This window comes from Microcebus murinus, chromosome 13 (genome assembly GCF_040939455.1).
Source record: "Microcebus murinus isolate Inina chromosome 13, M.murinus_Inina_mat1.0, whole genome shotgun sequence".
Classification (NCBI taxonomy): Eukaryota; Metazoa; Chordata; class Mammalia; order Primates; family Cheirogaleidae; genus Microcebus; species Microcebus murinus.
In genome coordinates this window covers 74,381,549-74,395,729 of record NC_134116.1, presented here as the reverse complement: position 1 = coordinate 74,395,729, position 14,181 = coordinate 74,381,549, and the positions used below count along the sequence as shown (strand labels likewise).

The 14,181-nt window shown below is 36.9% G+C and overlaps 1 protein-coding gene across 6 annotated transcripts in view; it reads right to left on the bottom strand.

Moving 5' to 3' along the window:
- KATNAL1 (katanin catalytic subunit A1 like 1) overlaps positions 1 to 14,181 on the bottom strand; it is a 166,855-nt gene that overhangs the window by 19,920 nt on the left and 132,754 nt on the right. For all 6 annotated transcript variants that reach the window (XM_076009522.1, XM_012746535.3, XM_012746538.3 and 3 more), the window contains 3 exons: positions 12,046 to 12,204; positions 11,086 to 11,212; positions 8,438 to 8,572 (listed from right to left, as the gene is read on the bottom strand). In XM_076009522.1, coding sequence (XP_075865637.1) covers positions 8,438 to 8,572; positions 11,086 to 11,212; positions 12,046 to 12,204 — 421 coding nt within the window. The remainder of the gene's footprint in view (positions 1 to 8,437; positions 8,573 to 11,085; positions 11,213 to 12,045; positions 12,205 to 14,181) is intronic.

The following is a 14,181-nucleotide window of genomic DNA, read 5'->3' as shown; positions in this document are numbered from 1 at the left end:
CTACTAAAAATAGAAAGAAATTATCTGGGCAACTAAAAATATATAGAAAAAATTAGCCGGGCATGGTGGTACATGCATTTAGTCCCAGCTACTTGGGAGGCTGAGGCAGAAGGATTGCTTAAGCCCAGGAGTTTGAGGTTGCTGTGAGCCAGGCTGACACCACAGCATGCTAGCCCGGGCAACAGAGCAAGACTCTGTCTTAAAAAAAAATCATCATGGGCAAAGTGCAATAAAGAGAAATGTAACAAATGAGGTATACCTGTAGGAGGAAGAAAATGGACATTTGAATTCAAGAAACTCAAAAGGACTCCAAGTAGGATGAACCCAAAGAAGAGCAAGTTGAGACACATTATAGTCAAATTGCCAAAATTCAAAGACAAAGAGAAATCTTGAAAGCAGGAAGAGAAAAGCTATTTGTCATCTACTGATGAGCATTCATAAGATTATAAGCAAATTTCTCAGTAGAAACATTACAGGCCATAAAGGAATGGCATAATATATTCAAAGCACTAAAAGAAAAAGCCTGCCAACTAACAATACTTTATCAGGCAAAATGGCCCTTTGAAAATGAAGAAGAAATAAAGACCCTTCCAGATAAACTGAAAGCTAAGGGACTTTTATCACCAATAGACCTGCTTTATAAAAATTTCTAAGGGAGTCCTTCAAGCTGAAACAAAAGGATGTTAGACAGCAACATAAAAACAAATGAAAATATAAAGTTCTCTGGTAAAGGTAAACATATACATAAATATAATAACCTGTAATACTGTAATGGTGGTACATAAATCACTTTTAATTTAGGTTTAGAATTTAAAAGATAAAAGAATAAAAAATAACTAAATAAAACTATGCATATTGTAACCACTAGAGCAACTACTAAAATAAATAGTTAGATATAATTAAAATTCCTATAATGACATTTAAATGGATAGTAAAAATTAGTCAATTAACCCAAAAGAAATTAGGAAAGGAGGCATACAGAAATAAATAGGACAAATAGCAAGATGGCAGATTTAAACAAAGCTGCATCAATAATTATAATAAATTTAAATGGATTAGATGCTCCAATTAAAATGCAGAGATAAACTGGATAAATAAACCCCAACTACATGCTGTCTACAAGAACTATACTGTAAATATAAAGGCAGATGGATGAAAATTAAAGGAAAGCAGATATATTATGCAAACAGTAAACAAAAGAAAGATGGTGAGGCTATATTAATATCCATCAAAGTAGATATCATGCCAAAGTATATTATCGGCGATAAAGAGAGGTATTTCATAATAACAGAAGGACCAAGAAGTTGTAACAATAATTATGTATGTATTTAATAACAGAACTTCAAAATGCATGAAGCAAAGAATGACAGAATTAAAGGGAGAAATAAAGAAATTCCCAGCCACAGTTGAAGATTTATATAAACCACTTTCAGCAACTAATAGAAAAACTAGACTTAAAAATCAGCAAGAATCTTAAAGATTGAATACCATCACACCAACCTGACCTGACATATATAGAATATTATAAAAAGCACAGAATAAAAACTCTATTCAATTGCAACTGGAACATTCGTCAATATGTTCTATATGCTGTGTTATAAAATAGATCTCCAAAATGTTCAAAAATTGACATCTTACAGAATATCTTCCTGACTATAATGGAATTAAATTAGAAATCAACAATATGGTATCTAGAAAATCCCAATATTTGACTACTAAACCAGGCAATTCTAAATAACCCAAGGGCCAAAGAAAAAAGATAGAAAAAGGAAATTTAGAAAATATTTCTAACTTAATAGTAGAAAACTATGATACAGCAAAATTTCTGGGATGAAGCCAAAGTAGTGCTTAAAGAGAAATTTACAGCATTAATATTATTTATATTAAAAAAGAAGAAGGGCTTAAAATCAATGATCTGAGTTTCTAACTTTGGAAAAATAAGAGTATAAAGGAGAAAATAATAAAAATAAGAGAAGAAATCAATGAAATAGAAAACTAAAGGAAAAATCTGGTTCTTTAAAAAGATTAATAATATTGATAAATCTCTAGCAAAAATGATCAAGAACAGAGATAAAATTACTAATATTAGGAAAAAAAGGAGCCATCACTACAGATCCTACAAACAATAAAAGGAAAAAAAGGTGTGTGGACTTGTGTGGACTTGTATTATGTTAATTTAAGTGAAGCTGGAATTTCATTTCTCTGATTCCTCTTCATTGACTAGCTCTGGGTTAGTGCTGACTACATGAATCATCATATCTGAGATTTGAAAGGCAAAAACTAGGTTCAGAAGTTTGACACATATTGTCACTTATCTATTGGTTCACCTTGTTAGTGTGGGGCAGCACTTGTGTCTCCAGCTCTTTTCAGCTCCTGTCATCTTTCTTCCTTCCACTTTTTTGACTCCTGAGCCAGGTATACATTTAACCAGCTTCTTCTTCCCATTAAGGTTGGGAATCTTAAAGAAAATAAGAACCCTACATGCATTCCAATCTATCCTCATGGGTTCCAGCTCATCCCTACAGGTACAGCTTGTCCTTACTTCTACCACTGCACATTCATCTTCTCTTTCTCAGTGCCCTCTCTACTAACTTCAAGTTCCAAAACCAGACATGAAATCCAGTGCCTCACATATTTTGCCAGTTTCCACAGCTGTATTAGGTCAAATCCAAATAAACTGACAACTTAGAGGAAATGGACACATTCTTTGAAAGACAGAAGCTACCAGAGTTTACTCAAGAAGAAACAGATTAACTTGAATAGATAGCCTCATAGCTATTTTTTAAAAAAAAGTAATGGAACAAAATTGCATTCAGAAATAGACCCACACATATAAAGCAAAATAATTTTTAACAAAGGTGTCAAAATAGTTCAATGAAAAAAGAAAAGTCCTTTCAACAAGTGATAATAGAACAACTGAATATACATATGAGGAACACTCAATGCCCTACCTGACACACATACATAAAAAATTAATTAAAGAAGGATCATAGCTCTAAATATAGTTTCTAAAAGAAAATATAGGAGAAAAACTTTATAGCCTCGGGGTAAGCAAAGATTTCTTAAGACACAAAAAGCACTATCAATAAAAGAAAAACCTGATAAGAGGACTTCATCAAAATTAAAAATTTCTGCTTATAAAAAGACATAATAAAGAAAATTAAAATGCAAAATACCATGGGAAGAAAATGTTCACAATGCACATATATGAGAAAAACATATTTAAAGCATTAATAAAGCAACAAATAAACCAACTAAAAACTGGGTAAAAGACTTGAAAAGACACTACATAAAAATATACCAATGGCCAATAAGCAAATGAAAAGGGACTCAGCATCATTAAGTCAGCAGACAAATACAAATTAAAACTATAATATCATTTTATAGTTACTAGAATTACTACAATTAAAATACTGATAATACCAAATGTTCACAAATTTGTGGAATTAATAAAATTCTTATCCATTGATTATGGGAATATAAAATGGTACAACCTCTGTGGAACACACTTTGGGTATTTCTTATAAAGCTAAACATACACCTGCCCTATGATCCATCTATTCTATTTTTCTATATTACGTGAAAGAACTGAAAATATTCATCCATAAAAAGATTTGTGCAAGAAGGTTTATAGCTTTATTCATAATAGCCAAAAACTAGAAACAATTCAAATGCCCATCAAAAGGAAAATAAACAATTTGTGGTATAACTATACCAATAATAAGCTACTAATGCATGTAATCACATGGATGAATCTCAAAAACATTTTGTTAACTGAAAGTAGCCAGATACAGAGAGTACATGCTGTCACAATTCCATTTATATGAAATTTAACAAGGGGCAAAACTAATCTATAGTGATAAAAATCAGGTAAAGTGAATGCCCAATGAAGGTTTGAATTAACTGGGGAGGGGGAGCAGAGAGAAACTTTCTAGGGTGATAGAAATGCCCTACCTCTTGATTAGGGTATCAATTAAACAGGAGTATAGACTTGTCAAAACTCATCAAACTATACAATTAAAATACGTACACTTCACTATTTGTAAATTTTATTTGAAAATAAAAACAAGGGGGGGAGGATCAAGATGGCAGACAAGAAACACCGCCAGAAAGAGTGTCTCTGCAGAAAAGACAGATTCTAGCAGAAATTAGAAAAAAGAAGCAAGAAGGCGAGCATACAGCAGACGAGGGCGGGAAGGAGGGGTACCTGAGACCCCGGGAGACTCCACAGGAGGAGGCTGCAGAGGAGAACTGGAAGCTGAAACCGCCGGAGCAGCCCGGAGACCAGCAGGAAGGGTAGGTGGATAAATCACCTTTCCCCTCCCCTGCATTTGGGACTGCCGGTGGGCTCCCCAGCGGGTGGAGAGACCTGTGGATACCAGCCCAGAGACGGCCGCCGCCAGCTAGCGGTGAGCCTGTAGCAGACATGGCACCGGACTCCCAAATCCCTCGGGGCACCTCCGTGTGCACAGACCCGAGCCCCGCGGCAGGCGCCATATTGCCTCCTCCCCACCTCCGCCAACCCTACCCGCCGAGGCTGCCCAAAGAGACAATACAGCCACCAGCCAGAGGCACCTCCAGGGAACAGGACCTTCCCTTTTGGGACCCTACAGCTGACTAAGGGGAACTGAGACTGTGAGCTCCCTACCCGCCAGCCCTCCCAGGTGCTGCTGGCACGGTGTTCCCAGGAGAACGGTGCCGACTCAGAGGCTGAGAGACACAGACACAGCTTGGGCTCCCTGTGGGTGAATTGGGACCAGAACTCCTCTCCCTGGTGGGGATACAGTTTGAACTCTGAGACCCAGAGGTCGGACCTGCAGACCAGATCCCGTGCACCGAGGTCTAGCATTGCCCGGGGCACAGAAGGGATATTTGTGAACAGCCTACTGAGGTATGTGTGCCTCCAGGGGCAGATCAGCGTCATAGAGGGCAACCCTCCCCCCAAAGGGAGGCCATGCGCCCAGCCCAGGTGGCGTTCCTGTGCAGGGAACCTCCCCGCCGGCATCACAGTCCGGGGAGGCCTGGTGGCGTGTGGTCTGGCCTGCTGGCAGAGGCCCAGGAGTAGCTGCGGAGTTGGGGAGGGTGGAAAGAAGCGAGGCCCACTCCAGACTGCTGGTCTCATACAGCCCCACCCCCACAAGCAGACTTTCTGGCTGAGCGGGACCATTCCAGCCCCGCCCTGACAGCTTTTCCTGGAAGGAGAGAACGGAACTTTGATCCCTGCTAACGACACTGGTGGTGCCTGAGGGCAGGCTTACCCAATCCAGCTCCGCCCAGAACAAGAGCTGATAACAGGACACAAAATCAACAGCATAGCCTGTTCCTCCAAGCAAGCACCACCTACTGACAGGGACGGCATCCTGCACAGCCTTTTCACGGCAGCCACTGACTCATTATACAGGGAGTGGTCTAATCTCACCCACAGACACCACCTAACGCCTCAGAAACTAAACAAGGCGTGTGAATACCCAAACAAAAACCTAAAGGAAAGAAACAACAACTGATCGACATGGGAAGAAATCACCGAAGGAACTCAGGAAATATGAAGAACCAAATGGAAAACACACCCCCAAAGAGGAGCACCAGCCCCCCAGAAACGGACACCAACCAAAATCAGGCAACCAAAATGACAGAAGAGGAATTTCGTATGTGGATCATAAGAACACTCACTGAGCTGCAACAACAACTCAATAACCAACACAAAGAAACCACAAAAAACCTCCAGGATCTGGAAAAAGAAATAGACACAATGAAGAAAAGTTTAACCGAACTCCTGGAAATGAAAAATCAATTCAGGGAACTACAAAATACAGTGGAAAGTCTGAAGAACAGGGTAGATCAAACAGAAGAAAGAATCTCAGAGATTGAAGATAACACCCTCGAACTAAATAAAACCATCACAGAGATAGAGCAGAGAAACAAGAGAAAAGAGCAAAGCCTACAAGAGATGTGGGATTATGTGAAGAAACCTAATGTGAGGGTCATAGGGTTACCAGAAGGGGAAGAGGACAACACTCAAGGGTTGGACAAGCTATTTGAAGATATAATAGAGGAAAATTTCCCAGGCCTTGCTCAAAATCTCGATATACAAGTTCAAGAAGCTCAGAGGACCCCTGGGAGATTCAATGCAAACAGGAAGACGTCACGACATGCAGTCATCAGACTGACCAAAATATCAACTAAAGAGGCCCTTCTAAGAGCTGTAAGACAAAAGCAGCAAGTGACATACAAAGGAAAGCCAATTCTAATAACACCAGACTTCTCTAATGAGACTTTACAAGCAAGGAGAGACTGGGGCCCCATTCTCACTCTTCTGAAACAAAACAATGCCCACCCTAGAATCTTATTCCCTGCAAAACTAAGCTTCATATATGAAGGAGAAATAAAGACATTCTCAGACAAGCAAAGTCTCAGAGAATTCACCCAAGACAAGACCAGCCCTACAAGAAGTACTCAAAACAGTGTTACGCACGGAACACCATAATAAAAACTCACGAATATAAAAACAACTAAAACCCAAAGATTAAAGGCCAGATAATACAATGGCTCAAGAGAGAAATCAAAGCAACAACATCCAATCCAACAGAATGAACAGTAATCTTCCTTACCTATCAGTTCTCTCAATAAATGTGAATGGCTTAAACTCTCCACTCAAGAGACATAGGCTGGCTGAATGGATAAGAAAATACAGGCCAAGTATATGCTGTCTTCAGGAAACACATCTAACCTGCAAGGATGCATATAGACTAAAAGTAAAAGGGTAGAGATAAGTATTCTAGGCAAGTGGAAGCCAAAAGAAGGCTGGCGTGGCAGTTCTAATTTCAGACGATTTAGTTTTTAAACCAACAAAAGTAGTGGAAGACAAAGAGGGTCATTATATAATGGTGAAGGGCACACTTCAACAAGAAGAGATAACAATTTTAAATATATATGCACCCAACTTAGGTGCACCCAGTTTCATAAAGCAAACCTTACTGGATCTTAGCAAATGGATTAATAGCAACTCCATAATCGCCGGAGATTTCAACACCCCACTGACGGCACAAGACAGATCCTCCAAACAGAAAATTAATAAAGAAATAATGGACTTAAACAAAACCTTGGAACAACTGGGTCTGACTGACATCTACAGGACATTCTACCCAAAATCCACTGAATATATGTTCTTCTCATCACCTCACGGGACATTCTCTAAGATTGACCATATCCTAGGATACAAAGTAAATCTCAAGAAATTTAAAAAAATAGAAATCATACCATGTACCTTCTCAGATCACAGTGGAATAAAAGTAGAAATCAACCCTAACAGAAACTCACATTTCTACACAAAAACGTGGAAATTAAACAACCTCCTACTAAATGATTACTTCATAAATGAAGAAATCAAAATGGAAATAAAAAAATTCTATACTCCTACACTGCTGGTGGGACTGCAAATTAGTTCAATCTCTGTGGAAAGCAATATGGAGATACCTTAAAGCGATACAAGTGAATCTACCATTTGATCCAGCAATCCCATTGCTGGGCATCTACCCAAATGATCCAATGACACTCTACAAAAAAGACACCTGCACTCGAATGTTTATAGCAGCACAATTCATAATTGCAAGGCTGTGGAAACAGCCCAAGTGCCCATCAATCCAAGAATGGATTAATAAAATGTGGTATATGTATACCATGGAGTACTATTCAGCTCTAAGAAACAATGGTGATATAGCACATCTTATATTTTCCTGGTTAGAGCTGGAACCCATACTATTAAGTGAAGTTTCCCAAGAATGGAAAAACAAGCACCACATATACTCACCAGCAAATTGGTATTAACTGAGTAGCACCTAAGTGGTCACATAGGTACTACAGTAATAGGGTATTGGGCAGGGGGGAGGGGGGCAGGTATATACATATAAAATGAGTGAGATGTGCACCATCTGGGGGATGGTCATGCTGGAGACTCAGACTTGTGGGGGGAGGGGGGAAATGGGCATTTATTGAAACCTTAAAATCTGTACCCCCATAATATGCCGAAATAAAAAAAACAAACAAAAAAAAACCCAAAAATTCACTCATGGAAATTTCAACATTCATTAACAGAATGAAATTATATTTTCCAAAGCAGCATATTTTGAAAAAGATCCCAACAGAATTTTATTCTTAATCACTTAAATGAGGTTTAATAAAGACTCTTCATGACCTTTAAAAGTAAAAACTTAAAAGTGCTACCAAATTTATTTAACATGAATATTGCTCTGAATGCAAGAATTTCTCTGAAATGTAAGGAATGTCAACAAAGTACTGTGGCCTGTTTCCATCTACTATAAATCAGTTTTGTGATGCTATCAACTTTTTAGGAAGAATGACAATAGAATAAAGATTTAGATAAACAGAAAAAATACCATAAAGTAACAGAGAGCTCAAAATATATAAGAAGGCATCATACCTGTTGGGAGTGGTATATATATCCTTTTTTCTAATCTCCTTCGCAAAGCTTCATCAATGTCCCATGGAAAATTAGTAGCTGCCAGTACCATAACCATTTTGGAAGGATCATCATTTTCTAAAGCTCCTCCAACTCCTATACAAAGTAAGAGAGGAAAAAGACAGGGTTTTTCTTACAAACCTTTATTCTTTCATTCAACTAACATTTTAAATGTTAGCCACAGTGCTTGGCGGGTAGGATCAGTGATCAAAACAGTACAGTCCTTCTGACTTCTGTATGGTGGCAAAACCACACATATCAACAGATAACTTCAAAACAAAGAAGTAGATGAATTTATAAAATCTAGTGTAGGATTCTAATCCAATAATAAAAAAGAACTTTTCTATAAGAAAAGTATATTTCCTCTGAAAAGGCTTAGGAGATTAGGCTCTGTTTTATTATGATTTATAAAAAATATTAGTAAGAGGAAATTTCCTCAAAGATTTTAGTTTCTATTCCAATTTATTTGACTTTTCTCAAGATGAAAGAACAGAAGAGGGTTCACATTTACTTAATATATTAGCATGAAATAATAATTTTGAAAGACAGGTCATATTGTACTAATGTTGTTCTTCAAACTTAGTGACTTGTAAAAAAAATAAACAAGAAAAGAAATTGAAGAATGAACCTAGTAACCACTGACAAAAATAACCAAACTGACTATACATATATACAAAGTTTTTCTACTTTTCAGCATTAAAACTTTAGAATAAAAAATTTCAGGTCATACAACAGACACTCTGGGAAATATGTAGTAAAAAAAAAGTATTAAAAATCCACGAACTATTGATAAGACTTTCTAGCTTGACATATAACAAAATATTGGTGGATTTAAAGCAACCCAGTTCAATAGGGTGTTTTCTTAATAAATTATTACTAAACTCCTACTTGAATCATTATCAGGAAGAATCAAGCTATCCAACTAATAATCAACAACAGTCACAAATACTGCTCAATGAAATTCAGCCAACCAAATTTATATTCAGTGATTTCTTTTTCCAATCTTAAACACCTAATATTTTCCCCTACATCCCTCCCCCAAAATATAACAGTCCCTCTTTTCTCTCATACCTTAGCAAAAATTAAAATGGCAAACTCATTGAGGAAAAGGACTCAGTACATTATTTTATGTATCATACAGTGACTGGCACTGTATACAACACACCAACCACAGTTGGTGATCATGGCCGTTTTGAAACAACACACTTTGAATATTTTTAAACACATTTTATCTTTGCTCATGGTTTGCTTTAACAGCCTCTTGTTTATCACACCACTACCACAGTAAGACACCTCTAAAAGGCAGCTCTAGCCCATAACTCTCTTCCCTCTATGGCTCCCCAATGCCTTTTCTTCTTCTTTTTTTTTGAGACACAGTCTCACTTTGTTGCCCAGGCTAAGTGAGTGCCATGGCATCAGCCTAGCTCACAGCAACCTCAAACTCCTGGGCTCAAGCAATCCTGCTGCCTCAGCCTCCCAAGTAGCTGGGACTACAGGCATGTGCCACCATGCCCGGCTAATTTTTTCTATATATATTAGTTGGCCAATTAATTGCTTTCTATTTATAGTAGAGACAGGGTCTCACTCTTATTCAGGGTGGTTTCAAACTCCTGACCTCGAGCAATCCGCCCGCCTCGGCCTCCCAGAGTGCTAGGATTACAGGCGTGTGCCACCGCGCCCGGCCACCTTTTCTTCATCTGGATAACTCCTACCAATACTTCAAAGCCCAACTCTACTATCTCATTCCATGACTCCCTAAGTCTGGGTGGTACCTCTCCTATTATGTTTCCATTGCACCCACAGTTTACTTGGACCACAGAACGTGTCATAAGGTATTATAATTATCTGATTAGTGACCTACTTCCCACCTAGATCAGCGGTTCTCAACTTTTTGGTCTCAAGATCCTTTTATGCTCTTAAAAATTATTAAGAGCTCCAAAGAGTTTTTTGTGTATAGAATATATCTTTCAATATTTACCATTAAAAATTAAAACAGAAATTTAAAAATATTAATTCATTTGAATATAAGTCCATTACTTATTTACATATTCATATGAAAAATAAGTATTAATAAGTTTTTCAAAACCAAAAAAAAAAAAATTAGTAAGGAGGGTAGCATTTTTTTTTTACATTTTTGCAAATCTCTTTTATATATGACTAAACAGAGAACAGCTAGATTCTTATATCTGCTTCTGCCTTCCCACTTCTTCTAGCCTCAGGAAAATGTCACTATATCCACATACGAGAGAATGAGAGTGAAAAAGACAAATAATGTCTTGATATTACTATGGAAATAGTTTGGAACTTGCACACTCTTTAAATGGACTCAAGCACCCTTGGGAACTCTGGATCACACCTCTAGAACCTTTGCTCTAAATAGTAAGCTCCTTGAAGGCCATGGTAGTCTTTTCGTTGTAACCTTAGAACCTGAAATGGTGCATGATTTATAACAAGTATGTGATAAAATGCTTTTTGAGTGTATGAATAAACAAATAATTTTTAAAAATTCAGGCTACCTTCTAGTCCATTCACTGAGAATTCCCAAAGCCTGAATTTATACAAAATTTTTAAAAAGGTAAGTTTTGAAACAATAATTAAATATCAATTACCATCCATCTGAATGAGCAGTTCAGACTTGACTCTGCGACTTGCCTCATGTTCATCAGAGGTTCCTCTTCGACTGCAGATAGAATCTATTTCATCAATGAAGATTGTGGTAGGGGCATAAAATCTAGCCTTTGGGAAAATATTTTAAAGAAATCATTCAATGATCTCATAAAATAATCTGAATATTTTTAAAAATACCATTTTCTCCTTTTAATCCTTTTAAAACCATGGCAAAAAAGCGTACAAATTTGTTTTAATGCCACCATCTGGTTATTGACAGAGGCTAAATCAATCATTCACATCAGAAAAAAAATTATAAAAATGAAAGTTATATGATCGGTAACATTAAGTGGCAGATATATGGGGATTCACTATACTATTCTTTCTACTTTCATGTTTGGAAATTTCCATAATGAAAATTATTTTAAAAAAGAAATCAACCTCTTATCCTCAAATATGCATTGTTTAGTAATTATTGCAAATCCCTTATGAAAAAGGAACAAACTTTAATGGCAGATCAGTTTCTGATTGATTTTTTAAATATGTATTAAATTATTCTTCTACTCTATCAGCTTACTAGTGATCCAGAAGTACCAGTCAGTCTACGGCCATACCACCCTGAACGCGCCCAATCTCGTCTGATCTCAGAAGCTAAGCAGGGTTGGGCCTGGTTAGTACTGAAATGGCAGAAATAGCAGTCAACCCACAAACATGACCAAAGTCTCCTCCTCTACTCTCACTGGACAGGATGCCAAAGGACACTCTTTTACCTCAGAGAGAAAGATACACTGACCAACTATCCCACAAAACCCACCACCCATGACTTGCTAGCTAGTGTGTCAAGAACTATTAAAATATAACTATATTGCCCTTTTCAAAAAAGATTCCTAGGTGAACAGACCTAGATTTATGGGGGCATCATACACCTATACAAATAGTACTCTGAAATCTGAATCACTCACCATTTCAAACAACAGACGGACTAACTTCTCAGATTCACCTCTATATTTAGATGTCAGTGTAGAAGAGGAAACGTTGAAGAATGTTGTACCACATTCAGTAGCTACAGCTTTAGCTAGCATAGTCTTACCAGTGCCTGGGGGTCCAACCATCAGTACACCCTGAAATTTCAAAAGATGAATTAAGTGATTTATAAGATTAAAATGTTTTTTTATAAATTATCAACTATTAATGGACATAAAGATTTTCCCATCAAAAGATAGACTCAATTGTCACAGTAAAATGGTATATTTAGCAAGAGTATCATTTTATAGGTTAAAAAAATGAAGAATGATTTCACAAAATGTCTCAAATCAGAGGTGGTCAGAGAAAAGCTAACACGGGGCCTAGACAACAAAGAATTTTCTCATATATTTAGAAAGAACCTGCCCAATTTTCCTGAACCTGGCACAAGATATACATATACACATATATATTCTTGAGCACTGCTTAAGAGTGACTGCTCTGTTTAAACATAATGAAAATAAAAAGACATTTTCTATCACATGTAGCAAAATTATACATTCCTTGTCCTTAATATGGGACAAAACCTGTCTTCCACAATGCATGTAAAGCTTTTAGTCCAAAATAAAAATCCATTTACAAGTTAATAAGGTAACTGTAAAATCCAGTGGTGATCAAATTAGCTAAAATTTTATCATCAAATTAGCTAAAATTTTATCAGTTTAATGTGCTAGACAGTTTATATAAAATAGTGTTAGTGATGAGTCACTAAATATAGACTAAAAACTAAACTTTAGTTACTTATTAGCTTTGAAAACAAACATAAAAGTTATTCTATAAAAATAAATACATGAATAAAAATTATACAAGAAACCATCCCCTAGTCTTAAAAATAATGGATTTTTAAATAATTATTTTCTTCTAACGCTTTTATTGGGAATTCAGATTCATACCTAACACTACATTTCTTTTGCATAATAGTTGGTGATTCCTTAAGAGAAATTCCGACCCAATTGCTAATTCAGTCTGATAAGCTTCTGGGGTTTAAACTTTGGAATTATGTATATGTCAAAGTACCATAAATTTAAAAACTATCCAAACCCTTTTCTAGCTATAGAATTTTTTTTTTTTTTTTTTTTTGAGACAGAGTCTTGCTTTGTTGCTCAGGCTAGAGTGAGTGCCATGGCATCAGCCTAGCTCACAGCAACCTCAATCTCCTGGGCTCAAGCAATCCTGCTGCCTCAGCCTCCCGAGTACCTGGGACTACAGGCACATGCCACCATGCCCGGCTAATTTTTTCTATATATATTAGTTGGTCAGTTAATTTCTTTCTATTTATAGTAGAGACGGGGTCTCACTCTTGCTCAGGCTGGTTTTGAACTCCTGACCCCGAGCAATCTGCCCACCTCAGCCTCCCCAGAGTGCTAGGATTACAGGCGTGAGCACTGGCCGCTATAGAATTTTGATACACAGAATGACCAGGAGTCATTAGGACATGAAATACTACTTTTACAAAAATTTTCTTTTGCTTTTTAGGGAGCCCTTAACTGTGTGTGAGACTGAGATTTTGAAACTATGAAAAGTGACTTGATGCTACAGGTACTGCTATAGGCATGGCTATAGCAAAGTTCATATTTCTCTTTCTAATAACACCTCTCAGTTCCTGTAACGTCATTAATACACTCACCTCCAAGTGTAATTGCTAACATTAGCATCTGTACATAGATGGTCATAGATATAGTACAATACTTATAAATTTCACTTTCTCATGATGTTACTCCTTCAATTATCTCCTCTCTTTCCTGTATCTCCTTAACTACTGGCTCTTTCTCCTCAGCATATAAACATACTTAAATCTGTCCCATCAAAAAAAAAAAAAATCCCTTGGAGAAAGGACAGCTTCTTCAATAATAGTGCTGGGAAATCTGGATAACCATATGCAGAAGAATGAAACAAGACCCCTATTATCTCTCACCATATACACAAATAAAATCAAAATGGATTAAAGACTTAAATCTAAAACCTGAAACTATGAAACTACTAGAAGAAAATATTGGGAAAATGTTCCAGCTTTAACTGGAACATAGCTTTAACTATGCTACCTACCTGCTCAACGAGGCCTCCCCAATGCCTAA